General features: G+C 28.5%; 1 protein-coding gene across 1 annotated transcript in view; it reads left to right on the top strand.

Annotated features, from left to right (window-relative positions):
• The window catches only part of LOC107440709 (uncharacterized), a 91,002-nt gene extending 70,142 nt beyond the window's left edge, over nt 1-20,860 (top strand). The window contains exon 2 of the mRNA XM_016053693.4: nt 18,561-20,860. Within this exon, the coding sequence (XP_015909179.1) occupies nt 18,561-20,587 (2,027 nt within the window). The 3' untranslated portion in view covers nt 20,588-20,860. The remainder of the gene's footprint in view (nt 1-18,560) is intronic.
• Nucleotides 20,861-21,740: the final 880 nt, after the last annotated feature.

Below are 21,740 nucleotides of genomic sequence, written 5' to 3' on the forward strand. Positions count from 1 at the left end.
AAAGAAAAAGAAAAAAAAGAATTTCAATTTTTTAGTTTCTGAAGCTTCTTATCTTCCCTCTGAATTTTCTCCTTACTCTGAATTACACTAAACTTACCTTACTTACACTGAATTTTACCTTAATTGTACTTATTCCTCACACTGAATTTTTTCCTTACATTAAATGAGAAAAAAGGAGAAGAAAAAAAATACTTTTGTTATTAATTAAAATTGCTTCAAAAATTTTGTATTATTTTATTGAAATTATACAAACCCGACAACAAAACAAATAAAAATATGGAAACACTTCTATACTGAAGCTATCTAAACTATCTTTCTTTCTCCAGCAAAATTTTTTAAAAGCTTTTATATGGTAAAACTGCTTTCCCAATTTAAAAGCTTTTAAGAAATTATGTCATTTTCCCCCATGAAAAATTCGGACGGATCAAAATGATGAGAAGAAGTTAATAACATATTTTTAACTTTAGTACTAGGAAAATTTTGCATGGGTAAAAAGCACGCAGTTTTTATAAGATTCAAACATGATATTTCAAATTAAGCCAAATGTTTTGCCCCATAGAACCTTTCGAAGTATTTGTTGCTTAAAGAAGAAATTTTGACATAGAGTTAGAAATTGTTCCATATTTTTGTCCAAAAAAATTACTTTTATCATTAAAAAATACACCATATTTTTGTCCAAAAAAAAATTACTTTTCACATTGAAATCTTTCTTTGCCCATGGGAATCCTCCACTGTTAGAAATGTTTCCGAACAAAAATGGTTAAATAACAATTTATTTAATTGCTATTTAACTATATTCAAGCAAAACAGTCAAATAACCATAAATAAGATAGTATTCAAACTGATAACTGTGATTAAAACCGTTTATTAACTGTTTTTACCTGATATGGTTTAACAACCAGAATTTTATCTCACAAACTAGGCTCACCTAATGAATGTTCCGTGCAATAAGGTGCATATTATAGCCAAGAGGCCTAATCTATCAATCTCATGACCAACAGAATGGGGGTCCGAGTGCCAGCTTTAACAGCACAATATTTTCTCCATTCCTTTCAAAACATGAAATTTTTTTTTACTGTTTTGAAACCATGCTAGTTATAAATGGTTAATAAAAACTAATCGTTTTGTATTCATGGTTTCTTAACCATTCTAGTTGTAAGCAGTTTCGAAACCGTATAGGCTAAAAATGTTCTTTATCGTAAATGTTACGGTTACTTGGATGTACAGAGTGCAACCGCTAATTTTACCATAATTTTTGAATGAAAATTCTATCTGTGTAGTAGTAATAATATCTTAGAAAAATGAAAGAAAGGGTATGATATTTTTAAATGCTTTTCCCAGAAATTTTACACTATAAAACTGAGTTTCACCTGTATCTAGATTAGACCTGTTTCACTAAGTGTGATTAAGATTTTGATAATTGGGGGCTGAAGGACGAGGGAAAAAAAAACGATATTTCTCTTTTAGGAAGATAATCGATCTTCCATGCATCAATCTTCTCTAACAGACCAATTAATTTGATAAAAAAGGATGTGTAATTTTGAGATTAATTTTTCATTATAAGCTTTAATTCCGGAAGAATTAACGATTTTTTTAGCATTATCTAGGCTGGGCATTCATTTTTAATTTCACTCTAATTGATAAAAGTATACAAGTATAGTATGAAATCGATAAAATTGAGACAAGAATAGACTTGTTTTCTTGTTCTTCATATATTGTTTAGAAATAATTTCTTGATAAATTTTATGGTTATTGTAACTTAAATTCATTATTCAATGTAATTGTCCAAATTTCATGAAATTGGTTTTATAGTTTATTTTATAATAATAGAAAATCTAATTTTTATTATAATATTTAAATCCCGAAGAAATAATGTTTTTTCCGCATTTTTTAGGCTAAGCATTATTTTTTAATCGCACGCTTACCAGTAAAACTAAGCTAATCTAGAATGAAATCTATGAAATTTGGTGAAGAATAGATTTGTTTTCCTATGATTCATATTGTTTAGAAATAATTTCTTGATAAATTTTACTACTATTTTTACTCAAATTTATGTATTCAATATAATTGGTAAAATGCCATGAAATTGTATTTTATTATTAATTTTGCAATAATAAGGCTATTTTTCCCAATAATCTTTAATTCCTGTAAAAATCATGTTTTTTGTGTGCATTATTTAAGCTAGGCATTCTTTTTTAATTGTACTACTATACAATTGTAAAACTAAGCAAATATAAAATGACTGGATTTTTTTATTATTATGCAGAATGTCTAGAACTAATTTCTGGGTAAATTCCATGCTAGCTGCAACTAAAATTTTTATATTTGCTGAAATTAGTCTCAAATATCACAAAATGAAATTAATTTTGTTCATTTTATAATAATAAAGTTAATTTTAACTGATGATACTAGTATTTTGACTAAATACTTTGAAATTAATATACCTGAAGGTTTAATTGATATTGTGAGACAATCACAAAAAAGAAAAATTGATGATATAAAATTTTAATGTTGAATGAATGTTGTTAATAATTTCTCTGGTTAGCTAACACTTGTATTTAAAATATAATAGTTACGGAAGATCAAATCTAAATTATTTATATTTCTACTGCATTTTTTTCGCTTTTAATTCTCTAGAAATTGATTTAAATGAGAAAATTTTTACCTCCACTTTTTAATATTTTTTCATGGTCTACTATCTTGTAAATCCGGCGTATCATAAATCTGCATATGTTTTAAAACGATCGAAGAATGTTTTCAAAAATTGTTTTTAAATAATAATCACATTTAAACCATAAAAGTACTTCTAATTCGTCGCCTGTTTTTATAGAATGTATCTTTATATTTGAGATTTTTAAAAAAAAAATGAAAAAATAAATCTACAAAAACAGTGAAATATGACAAGTGTCCAAACGTAACTAAAATATTTGTTGTAAGAATTTCAGCTGTTTAGGGCCTAAAAAATTCTAACAATTAACGATTCTAGTATCCTTTTTTTCTTTTAATGAAAATGGAAAGAATTTCAATTTCTGATGAATAGAATTGTACACTGTAAGAACTATGATTTAATGTCGATCCGAAATAGGTGTTGGAAAACTCTAAAACTTGCGTATTATTAGGAGTTAATATCGAAGAATGTGTTCCTGCACAATTTAAATAGCGTAGTTAAATTTAAACACCAGCAATTGATAAATCTTACAAAAAGTCATATGCAATTCATGGTTGGCAAAAAGGCCGGATTTTAATCGTCCAGCCCTGTACAAAATCCTTTGCAGAAATGGGCATCCTGAACATCTTTAAAGGTAACCGAGTCTCAAAAAAGAAAAAAAAAGTGTTGGAAATTTAATCAAAGAATATACATTTTTTAAAGTTATGTACTTAACTCTTTCTGTTCGTCAATATTCTGTTGATGGACACGTGGTCAACAGAAATGGAATTACAATTCCATTTTTGTTGATAGCGTACATAATTTCGTTTTATTTAAATCTCAAGAATATTTATTTTAAAATTGCTTAAAATGCATTTTACTTGAACATTTAAGCATATGAATTATATAGAAAGAATGAGAGGCCACTTATTGAAAGCAGGAATTTCTTACCAGTGTGTGACAGTTATCGGAGAAGGGTTTCTGTTGATAGACTAGCGCTCGTTATTTGAAAGGAAATATTAAATAAAGCCTTCCAAAAAATAATAATAATAATAAATAAATAAAATAAAATGAAGTTAGAAGAATTTTGTGTAACAATTACATTATTTCTATAAATATTTTTTTCAAAAAGACTTTTCTCTCACTATTCCGCTATCTTTTACTCAATTTGTTTTTCCTAGCATTAAATTCACACCTTGTTTTAAATACTAAATATTAATATAACCCACTTCATTGCGAAAAATATTCTGAAGAATTTGAAAGAAATGATTCCAAGTCTCCCTTTTCTTTCTGGTACGGCACATGACACAATTGCTTCTTGCATATTGAGAAGTTAGCTTAGAATGAAAGTAAATTATCTTCTAGCTCCCTTCCACATTTTTTTCTTTTTGACGTACATCCTCCTTTTTTCTAATTTTTTTCTTCCCTTCATTTCAAGCTGATGAGTTCGTTCGAAGCCAAATGACTGACGGCGGTTCACGCGTACTTTCCACATACTCGCAGATACTAGCTGCTTTGTTCCTAATGTTCCAAAGATAAAATTCTGGAAAACTTTCGCCCACTGATGAAATTTTGTTCTTATCATCCCACCCTCTCTTCAACCCTTTTCTCCCTCACCCACCTTGTATCTTTCCCCCCTTCTCGTCAGTGAGTGTTGGCAGATCTTGACGGAAAACCTTCGACAGGGCTACAGGAACAATTCTATTTCTTTTGAAAATCATTCGCCAACGGGTTTTTACTGATAAACTATTCTACCTGGGAAAAGTTTCTCTAGAATTCAATTATTTGGTCTAAGAAGAGTAAGTTTCCAGGGTAGTAATATTAACAAACAATTTCGATTCAGTGATTTGCTTCTGAAATCGGGTTTCAAGACTACTAATATCAATAAACTTTTTCATTGTGATTTTATTCAAGAATTGAGTCTCCAGACTATTAATAGTAATAAACAATTTTAATTAAGTGATTTGATTCAGGAATCAAGTTTCAAGACTACAAATACAGAGCGGCCAAATACTGCACTTCTTGTAAAATATTTTATACAGTGGCAGACAATCAAAAACTAAAGCTTTTTGAATTTCGGTTGATTTTTCCATCGCTTTAAAAGCTTTAACATGAGAAAAATGGATAGTGGCTTTTCATATGAATGTTTGAATTATTCCCATGTAGTTGTAAGGAAAGTAGCTTTAACACTAGTTTTACGGGACGCGTCATTTTGACGCATTTCGAATTTCATAAGGAAAATTACAAAACCCGTTTGCATTTTTATCTCCTGTAATGACTTTTATCCATTGCTAGAGGTAAATATATATTGAAGTCTATTTTCTTCAAAAGTGTTGAAATATTGAAATTTTCTTTGTGGTATACCTATCTCTACGGATATGCGTCAATTTCACACGATCGTAATTTAGACAAAATTTTGAGTAAACATGCAAACATCACATCAATAAAAAATTGGACAAATTGGAATGTCCCGACAATACTTCGTTCCGTTATCCGATATCGTTATCTCAAATGAAACAAGCGGTAAACAACTGTTACCGATAAGCAATAATAGAAAGAACAAACGCAGAATGTCAATTGATGTCAGAGTGTCAGATTTTGAAGGTTTCAGTTGCTTAGTTCGAGTATTGAAACATAAAATACTAGAATATTTCATAAATATATATCTCATATTTTCATTTTTTTCTCTTATAGTATCTAATTACATTGCTTTCTAAGTGCAGAGATGCCAACTGCTCCAGACAAGCCAAAATAACTACTAAGCAAATTTTGCAAATACAAAGGGGTGAATTACATAAGCCTACGAATTATTTATAAATAGTGGTGGATAAAAATCTACTAAATTGAATTTATTAAACCAAGAATCACAATTGATAGACTACCACTTTAAAATATATATTTGCAGTCCGGAGTAAGTTGGCGTCTCTGTAAGTGCTGTTATATATATTCGTTCATGCGTCAAATTGACGCGTTTTCGTAGAGATAAGTATATAAGAAACGTCCGTAAACCTAGTGTTAAATCAAATTTACTAAGCAAAGAATCATATTGAACCAAAAACTATAGCGCGTATAAAGTCTTCAGCGCTTCTGGTAGTTAAGTTAATGCATTAATTTTTACTCCGTTAAGCTTATTTTCCACACTACTACATATAAATGATCTTAAAGTTCATATGCAATGCCACTTTGTACCAGCTCTTTCGTGGTGAGGCAAAATTAACAAAAATTCTGAAACTTTTGGTTTTAAATGCCTACCATTCCATAAAACTTTCTACAAAAAGCGTAGTAGTTAGCAGGCCTGTAAAATGCCAACATTACGAAAATTTAGGTTTTTGAACAGAAACTAAAAGGCGCATCTTTTGTTTCAATTTTGTTTTTTTCTCATTAAAACCACCGATCTTGGAAAGTAAAGAATTGAAAAACTGGTAATTCAATTATTTTAATGTTGAAATGGTGTAGCAAGAAAAATTTTCCGACAAAGCTCTGGCAATGTTGTTATTAAATCATTTCGATACCAGTGCAGTTACAATTATGTTAAAAATCGAAAGACTTCACTTGCAATTTATTTCTTATTTCACAATACAATTTCCTTATTTTAAAATAAAAACTATACGAAAATATTTAAAACAAGATAACATAAATAATATAGTTTAGAATTAAATTCAAAAAAAAAAAATTTGCATTAATTATATTCTTTTTATCTCTTTTATTTTTCAGTTTTGTTACAATACCGGAAGTGCCAAGATTTAATAAAATACGAATAATTAAATTTTTCTTAAAAATTTAGTCTGCAATTATTTTAAAGCTTCGCAGCGAGACGTAGCATTTTAAGTAGATGTGCAGATGTTGTTAAATAATTTCGAAGCATAACTTTTGCTACCACTAGAAAAAAATCGGTGCGTATCTGCTTAGGGGGATTTGCGTACAAATTTACTTACTACAGTTGATGCTACTGGTAATTAATTCTGGTGATAAGTACGTATACTAATAAAAGTATTTTGTATAGACAGTGTGAAAATAGGTTTTTTAATAGGTTTTTTATCCCCGCAAATGGATAAATATCAAGAAATGTCCTATAAGAGAGAAAAGACAATCTTGATTACCTTTTTCTTTGTTTTTGCTATAACACTGAGAATTACAGTCTTTTTTAAACTCTTCAGATATTTTTACGAAGTTTAATTAAACACTTCTGATTTAGTATTTGAGCAGCATCCTATTGCATCAAAAGTTTTGAAATAAATATTGTTTATGCCACAAAAAAAAAAAAAAAAAAACATGATAAGAAAGAAATGTAGTGCCAGAGTAGTAGATAAATGAATGTTTGGATGGATGGATGGATGATGAGGTGCCACCCCGAATGAGACACCGTTTATTGGTGATGTTTAAAATAGACTCTGAGAGCCAGGATGTGTGACGTCACTGCTCTTTTTGACGAGCAAGTCGTGCGTTTCATGTTGAGTAGAAAAGAAAATATTAAGATATATCTAATCAATTTAAAGCTTCTACGTTTTTTACAGTAAATGTAAAATACTTGTTAATTAATTGTTTTTTAATAGATTGAATTTCTTAAAAGGATTTATTTATTCATTACTGTTTTAAGAAAATAGATACAATAATAAATAATCCTGGGTCGTTTTTTAAATATGTTGATTTTAAACTGATTTTAAAATCTAAATGTGGTTCTGAATTCACGCAGCTGTATTTTTTCAATAAAAAAATTCTATTATTTTTTTATTTATCTTTCAGAGCTAAATTCTTTCTTAGTAGAAATATTTATTTTATGGCCTTTTTAAGAAAGAATCAACTATGTAAGAGAGGTTGTCTTACATTTATAATTAGGTATGGTATAAATAAAATATTTTTTGATAGATGTTATGATATATTAGGACATTAAAGATGAATAAAATCTAAAGCATTTCATCTTACAGTTAATTGTTATTTCACTACTTTCAGGTGAAACGGTAACATAAAAGGCTATGATATTAAAGTAAAAGCAAAATTTATTCATGAAGTTTTAAATTAATTATAAACCAACTACCACAACTTACTGTCTTACGCATTAGTACATTGAATACCTTTGATTTTTGCATAATTTCAAGGAAAAATTCAAGTGACTATTTCTGATGAATTTTTCGCCATTATTTTTTCCCTTAAAAAGGATTTTTACAACCATAAAAATTTTCTAAAGTCGTAATAAATTTTAAAAAAGAGAGCTCTAAGATTTTGATTATTTTCCAAAACATTGTTTCAAAAGAGAAATGCGAAAGAGAAAAGAGAAGGACTTGCAAATTGTTTTAAAGAAAATCTTTGCAAAAAAAGAAATGCCTTTTATTTTTTTTATTTGCTTTAAATAGCAGATAATTCTTTGCAGGTTTTTGCAATGTTCTATAATTTTAGCGAAATAACGCCAATTATCAATTAATCTGGTATCAACCTCTATGAATTCAAATTAGATTCTTATTTTAATAAGTTTGATTTGAACTGACTACTGCTAGGTTTAAATAATTTAAACATACATATGGAAGATCCACTTCTGATGCGTGTTTCGATAAGTGGGCTAATGATAGTTGAGAAGTCTGCTTACAATGTTAATTCAAATTTTATTCCGGTAGAATGAAATTTCAATTGACACTAAATAAATGCTTCTTCTCTAGATAAATAACTTTTAGATAAAAGTTTATGTGCTAGATAAATAACCAATAGATAAAAGCTACTTTGCTAGATAAATAAAATAGATAAAAGCTTTTTTGCTAGTGAAATAAAATAGATAAATAAGCAATTAATGCTTGTACAATAAAAAATTTACATGAAACTAATACTTTAACACATTACAATAATAATAATTCAAAATAATAGCTACCCATGGAATTTTATTTCTTCTATTGTATTTATAAATATTGTATTTTTGATTTGCACTTATTGCTTCTCAGCTGATATTTAATATTAATTTGTGAAGTATAGTTTATAAAATAAAAATCAAATTCGACTTAAATATTAATAAAATAAATTTCTAAAAATATATTTAAAATACGCTTGTTATTGAAACAGTTTTTTTTAAGATCACTTGTTATTATAAATTAATTAATGTTTTCTAAAATAAAATAAAAATTTAAGATTATTTACTTCAGACTGTATCTTTAGGTTAAATTCTTTTTCATTTTGATTATACTTGTTCTTTTTAAAACCAGCAATAGTTGAAATAATAAATTTTATTACTTGTTCACTCTTACCCCTATACTTACTGTATCGATCGTAATAAGTCATGAATTATCATTATTAATTATGCATTATTATTAATTATTAAAAATATATTTGTCACGAATTATTATTAATCAGCCATTCACTTCATATGTCATGAAACAGTCATAATTTTTTTTAAAATTCTTCTCATCTTTTGATTTTTAACAGTGTGATTTAAAACTTGATTAAAACTCTTCATTCGTCTTTTTAAGGATATTACATTCTGTTATATTGTGGTATTGCACGGACTCTTTTTTGGTGCTTTTTTTTTCTTTGCCTCTGTTTCGGTGCTATCTTCCCATGATTCCTTCAGGATTTGACTAATAAATTGTTTGTTTGGAAGCTAAATGCCACTGTGTTTTTTTCCTGTACTAAAAAAAAATCTGTTCTGACGTAGTATTTTTCTCTATTCGTGTTCAAAAATTAGATTTTTTTCTTCAAATGTGCATAAAAATTGCAATTTAAAAAATGTTTTTTATACTTTTTCGTGGGTGTCTTGATTTTCGAGCATCATGCGTAAAAACATTTCTTTAATTTTGCTGGTGACTTCATGTTACTTCATTGAAATACTTTCCATAAAATATGTGAAATAAATATTAAAACAATAGTTATAAATTGCATTGTTATGAATATAAGTGGAAAAATAACGAAAAACTTAAAACAAGTTAAATATTTTTGATTCAGTAACATTTTACTACCACAAATATATAATTGAACATGTTTCTGGTAGCTGAAAATCAAGTATCAACATCAAATATCAAATAGAAAGAGAACAATAAAGTCAAAATAAAAACTCTCAAAAAAGATTTGCGTTGGAACTGTCCCAAAGACAACAGTAGAAAAAGAAAGAGGGAAAAAAAATTGACAAAAACCTCTTAAGATTCTTTTTGGTTACACAAAAATATCCATCCTAGACTGAATAGTTTTCTTAGTGGTGTTTGACTTTCAAGAATAGAAAAGTATTTAAAATGTATGTCACTCACTTGGAATTCATGTTTTTGTCAACGTTTTTTCTGGAATGACTATGTTTATTTACTTTTTAAACTCATGTAACAAAATTAGTTCAAAAAAGGCATCTATTTGTATTGAAGTGTTTCATTTCATGTGCACACGATTTCGAGTTTACCGCTACAGATTGAATCCTGTTATTCTTAAATCAATGGACATTGTAAATTATAGTCTTTTTTATACTGGCATTTTTGATTTGTTGAACTATTTCGAAATTAAAACTAAATTATTGTTAACCGTTTTTAAATACCAATTGGAACCATTTTTGGTTTCTTTTTTCAAAAAATTTGAAAGAATTTGTAATTCAACAAAATTGACCATTCATATCAACATTAATCATTAATTATGTATCTCGTGACATAAATTTCAGTCTGAAGTCAAAAAGTTGTAGCATTTTTTAAAAATAAAAAAAATTAGTAGCTAAATGAAGAAAATTTCCATTTAATTTCTATGCAAACCTGGTAACCACAGTTTTCATTAAGGCACTTTTTCCATCAGTGCGAAATAAGAGTCCGACAGGTAAACGGTTAAATTGGTATGAGATTCATGAAATGGCACTCTAAAATTGTAGCTAAACAAGAAAATATTCAATACCAGAGATGCCAACTTGCTCCGGACAGCAAATATATATTTAAAGTGGTAGTTTATCAATTGTGATTCTTGGTTTAATAAATTCAATTTAGAAAATTTTTATTCCCCACTATTTCTAAATAATTCGTAGGCTTATATAATTTACCACTTTATAATACTTGTGTCATGCTATACCTTTCAAAAAGCAAGCAAAAATAGTCAAATATTTGCAAAATTTACTGTGTAGTAATTTACCGTTTTATTAATTATTTTGGCGTGTCCGGAGCAGTTGGCATCTCTGCAATACTGTAATCATAAATCTTGTGTCCATTTTTTTATGTTTCTAAGATTATTTGAACCGTATTAAAATTATCACTATGAATTGATCAAAAATATTTACTATTTCATAAACAAAATATTAGAAACTTAATCCTTAAAGCTACTTTTGAAACTGCAGTAGTGAAAAACGTAGATAGTCTTTAAACCAATAGGCTATCTCCTTTTCCTACTAACCCCCACTTCAGCTTTAAATCGGATTTAAATATATTGATGTGTTGGGAGGGTCTTACCTCTACAGAAAAAATAATAATGAAATGGTACCAAATTTTCGCTTTTGGGAAGAAACCAGTCCCAACAAACGCCAACGTATCATTGCGAAATCAGTATTTAGCTATAAAACAAAAGCTTCTCAATCCTTTCTTGTTTCATCTCTGATTTTAAATAACCATATGAGAATATCTAACTTTAATAAATATTTTGAGCATCCAATAGAACCTCTGACTGGTGTTCCTTTCATATATATATTTTTCAGACGCCCTCATTTCAAGCAAATATATATACTTAATCGTAAAAGAAATCTAAATATCAACAAAATATCCGCCAGATTACCAAAATATATCTGTTCTAAAATATCCATAAAATGCAGTTAGAAAAAAAAATTTCATCCATATTCCAAAATGTATCAATAATTGATTTTGCAAATTAAAGAAATTTCAATGATGAATATCTGTTTCTCTCAGATCTAAATAACCGCAAATAAGTGTTATTATTTGAAGGAGAGCCGCGCTTAAAAGATTTTACTTTTAATGCAAAAAAAATATATTGGTGTTTCACGCTGCATTTCATAACTATAAATTATTAAAATGTTAAGGATAATATTTTCAGTTATTTTTACCTTAATTAATACAAAATAATGAAAAAAATAGTGGAAAGTATGTTTAATAAAAAGTTTGCGTCAAACGGTTATTATGAATATATATTTTACCAGCAAATTTTAATTTTTTTATTGTATATAAGAACACCAAAATGTAATTGATTAATTTCAAAAAAAGTTAATTGAGTTAAATAATATATCCTACAGAGATGCCAAATAATTAAAAAAAAAACAGTAAATAACTACAAAGTAAATTTTGCAAATATTTGACTATTTTTGCATGCCTTATAAGAGTACTATAAAGTGGCATAAGTACTATAAAGTGGTGAATTATATAAGCCTACGAATTACTTAGAAATAATGGTGGATAAAAATCTACTAAATTGAATTTATTAAACCAAGAATCACAATTGATATACTACCACTTTAAAATACTTATTTGCTGTCTGGAGCAAGTTGGCATCTCTGTATCATATTGCCACTTCGTATAATCTTCATATTATTTTTATAATAAACTATAATTTACTTCCTCAAATGATTAAAACTAATTGTTCAAATATCGCAGAGTGAACAAATAATGAAATATTGACTTGATATTCCACTCATAAATTCTGACATATATTTGTTTTCTGAATCGCTTAGTATATTATTTTTTGAATAACAAAACCCTCATCTGCGTCAAAAATGTTGAAGCTGCCAGTCATTTATAATTTGTTGGATGGTTTTTTTTTCTTCCAAATCCAAATTAAATGACATATGAGACGTCTGGAAATAAACCTTTGTGTTTTGTTTAAACATATTTGCATTTGGAAGTTTCATGAAGTGTGTTTTGTTAGAAAAAAAAATTCGGGTATTTTCATTTTTGGAAAACATTTAACCCAAATGTCTGAATTTATTTATTAAGATAGTTTACTAAGATTAAAAGGTTTTTGCTTCAATTCAATTATAGTTATTAATTTTAACCCTTTTCAACATCTAAATATATATTTTTTAATTTGCAAATAATATTTAAGCAGAAAGTGGTTCATAGATAGATGAATTTGGAAGTTTTATAAAGTGCTGTTTGTAAGAAAAATAATCGGGCAATTTTTTTAGGAAAACATTGAACACAAATGTCTATGTTTTTTTACTAGGATAGTTTACAAAGATTAAAAGGTTTTAGCTTCAATCCAATTACATTAATTAAGTTTAACCCTCTTTACCATCTAAATTTTAAATTTAGAATCATATTTTGGTAAAAAAAAATCGGCTTCTGATATTTCTTTTCCGTCTAACACTATAAAATATTTATTTTAACAATTTTGAATTCTATAAAGTCCCTTAAATCTTATTATGTCACTGTCAGCATAAATCTTAAATTAGAAAGACATTCATCAAAATATTTTAATGATATTTAAATCTATATTTGGTACCAAAACCATCTTTAAATTAAGTTGTGAATTAAATGAGTAAAATATCCAATTTTATTGTAAATAGACAAAAACATTTTTCATAGAGGGGGTTTTGTTTTATCATTATCACACCAATTTATATTGGTTGGTGAAGTGATCTATCACTTTTATGATGAGGCTACTTTTCATATCAATACAAAAGGTTCACCATATTTTGCCAAGTATAGACAGGACTGGCAACTTTTTACGCTTTTTGTAAAAATTTATTTTAGTGGTAGCTATGTTTATGTTTTAATGTGTTACTTTTTATTCATTTAAACTTGTTTCCACACTGCGACGTATAAATGATTTGAACGTTTTTACGCAACGCCACTTTCTTCCTGTTTTTTCGAGGTGAGGCTTTTAAAATGTTGGCAAAATTACCAAAAATTCTGAAAGTTTTGGTTCTTTAATGTCTACTTGATAGTCGACTAAACTGTTGGAATATACATTAGGTCTACCGGAAAATTTTATCCGTGGAAATACACGCCTTATTATTCAAAGATGCAAAAGTTGCCTTCATAAAAAAAGTGGTATTGTGCTTACTCGTACATAATACATATACCCCTGTCGGATACTTTCGTTACATGTTTGAATATGTTGCATCTTCTTAAGCTAAAACAATATTATTGAGTTTTCAAGGGTCTTTTATAAAAGAACCTTTTGTATTACTGTAAATGGAAGTGTCGCAGACAGAACTTTCTGGTAGACCTAAAACTTGTTTTTCATTTTTTCGCGAATTTCGTCTTTTAAATTTATTCAAATCATATAAAATCATTTAAATTGATTGCTTTGAACACGTATTCCAATTGCTGTTCTTAAATATCGGCAAAATGTAAGATTGAAAAAAAGATTCCTAAATCATACTCTGGGGCAGGTCAAATGATGTAAAAAAGTGGTGAACTATTGAAATACCAAACATTTAAACTATTAGTTTACTATATAAAATACTAATACACTGGAAATTACTCATGAAAAATAATAATAAATAGTATCCATAATTATTAATGATACACTTCATTATTTCTTGTTTTGAAATCAACCTTGATTCAATGAGAATAAGTTTATGTGAACGACAGACGGTGTTTAACATTATGTCAAAGCGGAAACGATGATTATGACGTTCCACATTATTAAATACGCCGACCAGCAGAGGAAAAAAAATATGGAAGAAAAAAAAAAGAGATTCGAATACTACCAGACAAATAGGGCTTTGTGAATTTGGAAAGTGTTCTAAATCCTTTTTCTTTTTTTTCTTTCTATTTATTTCTTCTTGAGCAACGAAGCAAGTTAGTTGAAAAGTTTTTTTTCCCTCCTTTAAAATAAATAAATAAATAAAACATAACATCATTGTGTATAAACAATGATTTTGTTACTTTTCTTTTTACTTATTATTTTCTTTACTCTAGAAACAAAATCTATAATTTTTTATTATTTCTGAGATTCAACAAAAATGTAAAGCTAAAATTGTATGTTTGTATAATATTCAACACCAGTATACTGCCGTGAAATTGAAAAAACAGCAGAAGTGCTTCACGATTGATTTCGAGAGGAGTGGTTTAACAACTATTTTCTTTTCATTGTTAATGCTATAACAAAACCAAAATAACTAAAACAAAATTTAATATTGAAAAAAAAATTTAAATATCTCAATTTTGAGCATCTTGTCGCTTGAGTTGATATTTTTTTTTTCGCACAGCGGAATAATTCTAAAATTTTATATTTAATGTAATCGTTAAAACAACGTTTCGCTTCCTTTTTGGGAAAATATTTTTTTTGCCTGACATAAGACAACCCAATCATTTCATTGTTGGATGAGCATAATATGCGTAAGTACCAACATATTTTAATAATGCTAAAATGTACATTTCGTTTTTCATGTCCCTCATTTGTTATCATTTTAAGCCCAATTAATAGGTAAAAGGGAAAAAATATCCACCTAATTTATTCGCTACTTTAATTCTTCAAAAAGTGGCAGATGAACAATAAAATTAAAAGTCCTTATTGTGGATAATGACCATAGAAAAGGAAAGTTTTTAAAATGCAGTTATTAACACTTTGACGTAGAATTTTTACTAAACATTTTTCCATAATTTGTCGTTATTTTGTATTAATTAAAGTCAAAGATATTACATTAAGCATTTCTATAATTTATGGTTATGAAATAACTGCGGAAAACACTGCGTCTTTTTCTGTGTTAAGTCTTCCAAACACGAGTCACTTCTAAACAATATTTTTTTCAACTTTCAACTCATTTATAATTATTTCGATTTGAGAAAAAAGGTTATTCATCATTGAAATTACTTTAATTAACAAAATCAATTATTATTACATTTTTGAATATGAATTTTTAAAAAAAAATCAAACTTCTTATTTTTGCATTTTATATTTTAGTACAAACATAATTCCGATAATCTAACAGATTTTTTAGTAACTATTAAACTGTTTTTCATAATTAAAGAAATATATATATCGCATAATAAATAAATACAAAAAAACACGAAGAAAATTAAGAAAAACAATAAGTTTTATTTATTGTGCATAAACTGCAAATAAATAGAACTCATAAAATAAGTTCAAAATGTAGAGAAAACGAGGGGAAAATTACAGAACAATGAAAGTTATTTAAAGTGATAGTAAAATAATAATCATCTAAGCAAAGTTTAAAAATTTCGACATCATTTGGAGCCCATTTCTTCATTTCATATATACGTCTTTCTAATATTTATAGATTGTGGTGGTAGATATCTTATTAAATCAATTGTTAAAACAGAAATTCTGTTACCAAATTAAGTATTTGGAGAAAACCTCTGATCGGAGAAGTTAACAGATCTGAATAAATACTTCCATTTTCTTCACACTGGTGTTTTTCATATATTGACCACATATAGTGGCAGGGCTTGATGAGATAAGTACAGAGATGCCAACTTGTTCCGCACAGCGAATAAATATTTTCAAGTGGAATATTTTAACACGTTGAGCCCCACGCTAATTTTACATGTCTTGCCCGTCAGGCCACAACGGTAAATAACTACAAACTAAATTTGCTAATATTAGACAGATTTTGCTAGTTTTTAAAAGGTTTAGCTTAACATATCTGAAAAAAGTTGTGAATTATATAAGCCTACGAATTGTTTAGAAATAGTGGTGGATAAAAACGAAGTAAATTAATTTATTAAACCAAGAATCACAATAATTAAGTAAATTTTGAATAAATCTTCTGTAATTCCAGAAAAGAGTGTAAATTTTATAGTTCCATATCATGTTATACGCTGTCAGCCAGCTGTTTTTCGCGGCCTATGTGAAAGGTCAGTGTCAGCCACCGATGGCTGACGTGGCGCTCAACGTGTTAATATATGAACCTTGGTTTAGTAAATTCGATTTATAGAGTTTGTACGAACTACTACTTCTAAATAATTCAAAGGCTTATGTGATTCGCCAATTTCTTACAGTTATGCCGTGTTGAGCCTTTTAAAAATTTGGCAAGATTAACCGAAAATCTACAATTTTAGTTGGATGTAAGTTCTCCATCGTTTTTTTAAAATGATTTGTCGAATTCAGAGTAGTTTGGCATCCCTGTAAAAATAGTGGTTAGTTTAATAATTATAAGTCCTTGTTGTTAATAATGAAATCTATTAATTTTGCATTAATATATATGGGTCATTCTCACGAAAACTGTCATTTTTCAGTTCATAAAATCCCAAAAAAGTAAAGTGAATAAAAAGCTCTGAAACTTTTTATATTAATAGAAATATGTAATGGCATTATAAAGAAAGTATATATCCTATAAATTATACTTAATATTTAAATTAATTAATTTTTTGAATAATTAATTTATAAATAATTAATTTATAATAATTAATAAATAAATTAATTAATTTAATAAATTAACTTATTAATTTTTTAATTTATTTTTCAAATTAATTAATAAGTAAATTAATTATTTTCACTATTTAAAAAGGGAGGGAATGACACTAATAGTGAGAGAATGATATTTTATTTTAATACATGTTTTTTATCTAAGTTACATCTACCTAAAGTTTGAAAATGATAACATACTAAGTATATCTATTATTTATTATAATTTAGTCTTATATATTTAATAGTTTTTACAGGTTTGGGAAATAAAATTGGCTGGCACGATTGAACAAAAACAAATTTGATAATATACTCATTTTGAATCATTCCCTCACTTCAACGTCATTCCCTCACTTTATACACTAGTGAGGGAATGACGAATTCAATGAAATTTAAAAATAACAGTTAGGCCTAATTAATTTCTGAAGTCAATCACATACAATTATATTCATACAAGAAAGCAACATATAATTATCCACTTTCTCGATGAAGTTGGATTTTATTTTACTCTAAAAAATGACATGAGGGAATGACAAATGTAAAAAATTTTACCTGGTTTGATTCATTCAAATTTATTCCACAGCAAAGCTTCTTTAAGTTGAAGATGGAAACATACTGCAATTTTGTTCTATGATGCCAGTTGTTAACTTCTGAAGTTTTTATTAAAATATTTTTATTCTAAGAAGATTGCAGGTGATAAGAACATTGTTGTGAGGGAATGACACGAAACACTGGGGACAAAGTTTAAAATAGTGCTGTGTTAATATTTTTATCAGAAATTAAATATAAAATTGATTTTCTGAATTCTATATTTCAGTATTCTGAAATAAAAAACACGAATTTGTAAAAAAAAAAATTTTATTTCAGAAACAATCTTTTTCTTTTTTTAAATCAGCAGTGGGGACAAGTGAGGGAATGACATATTGGTATATTTTAATTACCTAAAATAAATAAAAAATAAAAATTTATAATTTTATTTTTATTCTTTTGTTAGCTTGCATTCCGAAGGACACTTTCTCTGAATTTTTTTTTTTTCGTAAGCTGTAAAACAAACATAAAATATACTGGGGACATGAAAATGACTGTTTTTGTGAGAATGACCCATATATACTGTATCAGTGGTACTGTATATAATTAACTAATACTGTATACAATTTACAAACCAGCCAACTTCGAAAAAAAAAATTTTTAGGATGATTATACCTAGTGTTAATAAAAGGCAATTGTTGAATGAAATTTTTATGATGAAATGACAACAATTGTTTTCGGATTATTGATATATTTCGCCCATGCACAATAAACAATAATAGGAGCATCATGCGTTTATTTATGTGCTCATTTTACTGTTATGTTCTCTTTAGTTGCATCTTCACTTTATATTTGATTTTAACTTACTTAATTTAATTTTTGTACTTATGTAATTTAAATATTTTAGATTCAATTTTAATCTTGTTCAAAAGTGCCACTATTAGGCATTTTCCCTACCCGTAGCCTTGGTGTATGTCATGCACACAGAGATGGTATTACAAATATAATCTTTGAATACATAAACTTAGCTAAATTAATAATGATTTCATTAAATTATTCAATTAAAATGCTTTGAAATTAGTGCAAATTTAAATAAAATTTTGTAATATTTTTGTTCTTTTTCTTTTAGAAAACAATGAAAACGGGATGCCTCGTCGCCTGAGGACTGCCTACACTAACACGCAGCTGCTAGAGCTGGAGAAGGAATTCCACTTCAACAAATATTTGTGTCGACCGAGGCGCATTGAAATTGCTGCTTCGCTTGACCTTACAGAGCGTCAGGTCAAAGTGTGGTTCCAAAATCGGCGGATGAAGCATAAACGTCAGAGTATGATGACCAAAAATGGTGATGAAAAGGGTGAGATGGAAGGTAGTGAAACACCAACTGCTTCATCCACTCCCACTGGAAATGGTTCAACACTTTCTGGGAATGAAGGAGATACAAATAAGACAGATTCTGCTGATGACCGATCTGCTACAGAAACATCTTCTTCTGTTGGTAGTCCCGAGAGAACACCACGAGGTACTAAAAAACCTCGTGAAATCTCTTCTGATAGAACTGCCATAGACAGGTCACCTTCGTCAACAGCTGCTTTGACAGGTAGTAACGACATTGGTGATGCTCTCTCACCTTGTTCCTCTTCTGAGAGACTTTTAAATCTAGATTCAGAGTTTTCGACTCACCAACAGAATAGAATAAATTCTCCTAGTTCTGCTCAGATTAGTGCAGCGACTGACACATCGCGGAAAGGAAGTCCAGTGATCAGCGACCTAAAGTCTCCTGACAATTCACTTTCATCATCTCCGCCAACAGAACCACTCATGCACAATCTTAATGGCTTAGGCTCTGATAGGCCACAAACAATTGTTAATAGTGAGGCCAAAAATAGCAGAGCTCTATGTTCAGGAATGTCAAATGGTCACCTCACTGTGACAAGCCGAGGTGCCCGAAAACTTTCTCAATCGTGTCCGATGGACACTACAAGCATACCGTTCTGTAATTCTCCGTGCAATATTAACTGCTCACCAGTAACGAATAGTTCCCATTGCACAAGTCCTGGTGGCGTTTATCAGATGAACTCACCACACTGTCCTCCGCCCCATATGTCTCCTAGTTCATCTTATCATAGAACACGTTCATACTCATCTGCAGTTCCTTACACACCAGATCCTAATGGTTTGATGGGTTATAACCAAACAAACCACAGAGGAATGTCTCCAAATGTGAGTCAAGGTGGATATTGTTACCGCACACCACCATCTACACCAAATCAACAACAATCTTATCAGCATCCTTCTCCTCAGCGCATGGATAATGATTGGATATCGCAACAAAACTCATATGGAAACCAAGTGCAATCATCAATGTATTATGCAAGTGAGCGGTCATGTCAATCTCAACATGGATCAATGCCTCACAATTCAGGGTCACAAATGGGAAGTAATGTATCTCTAGGTTCCCATTCTGTTGCACCTCAACGGGCTACTTCACATACCTCACCCGTCTCCAAATCACCTTATCCATACTCAGTGGATTCTTTACCTCCACAAGATGCACCACATCAACCTCATTCTCATGCTGCTTACATGCATGACTACAGAAATGAAATCAACTCCAGTTATATCAACAGAAATTACAACAATCTTCATACTAACAATGGTTATGAGTCAAGTGTTAGTTCTACCGGTGAACAATATGTACCAAACAGTATTAATCCTGATGGCTCTGTCTCATATTGCTATCCACATCACAGCAATAACAACAGTGGTTATCGCGCAGATTCATTTGATGAAAATGCATCCCAAACAATTTATTATGATTTAAGCAACAGTACGGGCAACAACAATCGAGTACCCGATTACAGTGCAACAGCCCCAAAACAGAATTTTCCCCAAACAAGCAATCTCTACGAGGTGAGCCATACAGTTGGTGACACTGCAAACATTCCCACATATAACCAAAATTCAGAAAATTACAGAGGACAGTGCTCAACAGAAGGTGACTTATCCTTCAGCTATTATGACTCATCAGATAGTTTTACCTCAAATAACAACAATAATGGAGCAGCAAACAACAATTCTTGTGGTACATCTGACTTCAACTTCCTGACCTTAGCTAGCGAGTTTTCCTCATCTGAATATTATCAGCTAAGCTGAAGAAAAAAATTCATATTCTTTGCTCTAAGTTTACTTGCGTCACAGGTGCATGTATCCTACACACTGCACATGAAGGTGCATAAACCCGGTTATATATTTGTGCTAAAGCAAACCCCAGGTGACGAAATTGATTAACAATCTATGCTAAGAAGAATGGGAGTATTTATTTTCAATCAAAAGCAACCAGAGCTTTTTTTTGTTCGGTTGATTATTTTTGCAATAAATTTCTAGTCCAGATTTTATTTACTAAATAAAATTTTATTTTATTTCAAACTTTTTCTACTATCTAAAATAAACTGATACTTTAACTCAGCATTCTATCATACGCAATTTAAAATGTGCAGCGTACATTGAATTGTTTATTTTAGGATTTATTGCATAGAATTTTATAAGCAAATTAGAAAATAACTATTTAAACATTATGTATCAGTTCAAACGAATTTCAGTTATTGTTTGATTATGAACATATTTTTTGAAAATTAATTCTTTTTATTATATCTAATTTTTTTCATAAATGGCAAATAAGTTAATAATAAAAATTATCATTATTGAAAATTATAGAAATAAATTTAAATATACATATACTTTTATTTGCCGGTTAATAAGAAAGTAGATAGTGTATCTATACAAGTACATTAAACACAGAAAATCGTATATATTTCATAGTTACTAATTACATAAAAATTAGATAAATAATATAATATAATTAATAAAAAAAAAACAATTTTATCTTATTTTCTATTTTTAAGCTTTAAAAAATTGTTTAAGTATGATTTATAATTTAATATTCTGCACATACACCATCTGTGATACCAAACCATTTTCTTGATAATTCACAAAAAATTATTCTTTTTGCAATTATTCATATGTTAAACAACAATTGAAGAAAAAATAAACAATCATTCAATAAAATATTTCATTCCAAAAAATCTAAATTTTGTGTATTGTCAGTATTGTGAAGATTTACTAAAAATGACGGTGATTATGTCAGTTTCTTTTCACCTGAGGTAAGCTTTTATTACAACAGAACAAACTTTGTCAGTGCAGTTTCGATCACTATGACTGTGTAGATAGTGCGTGTAATTGTATAGAGATTTTATTTGAGATGTGTTAATTGAGTCAAACCATTACACACTCTATAAATAAATAAATA

This window comes from Parasteatoda tepidariorum, chromosome 12 (genome assembly GCF_982258835.1).
Source record: "Parasteatoda tepidariorum strain Cologne lab strain chromosome 12, Ptep-v5.0, whole genome shotgun sequence".
Lineage (NCBI taxonomy): Eukaryota > Metazoa > Arthropoda > Arachnida > Araneae > Theridiidae > Parasteatoda > Parasteatoda tepidariorum.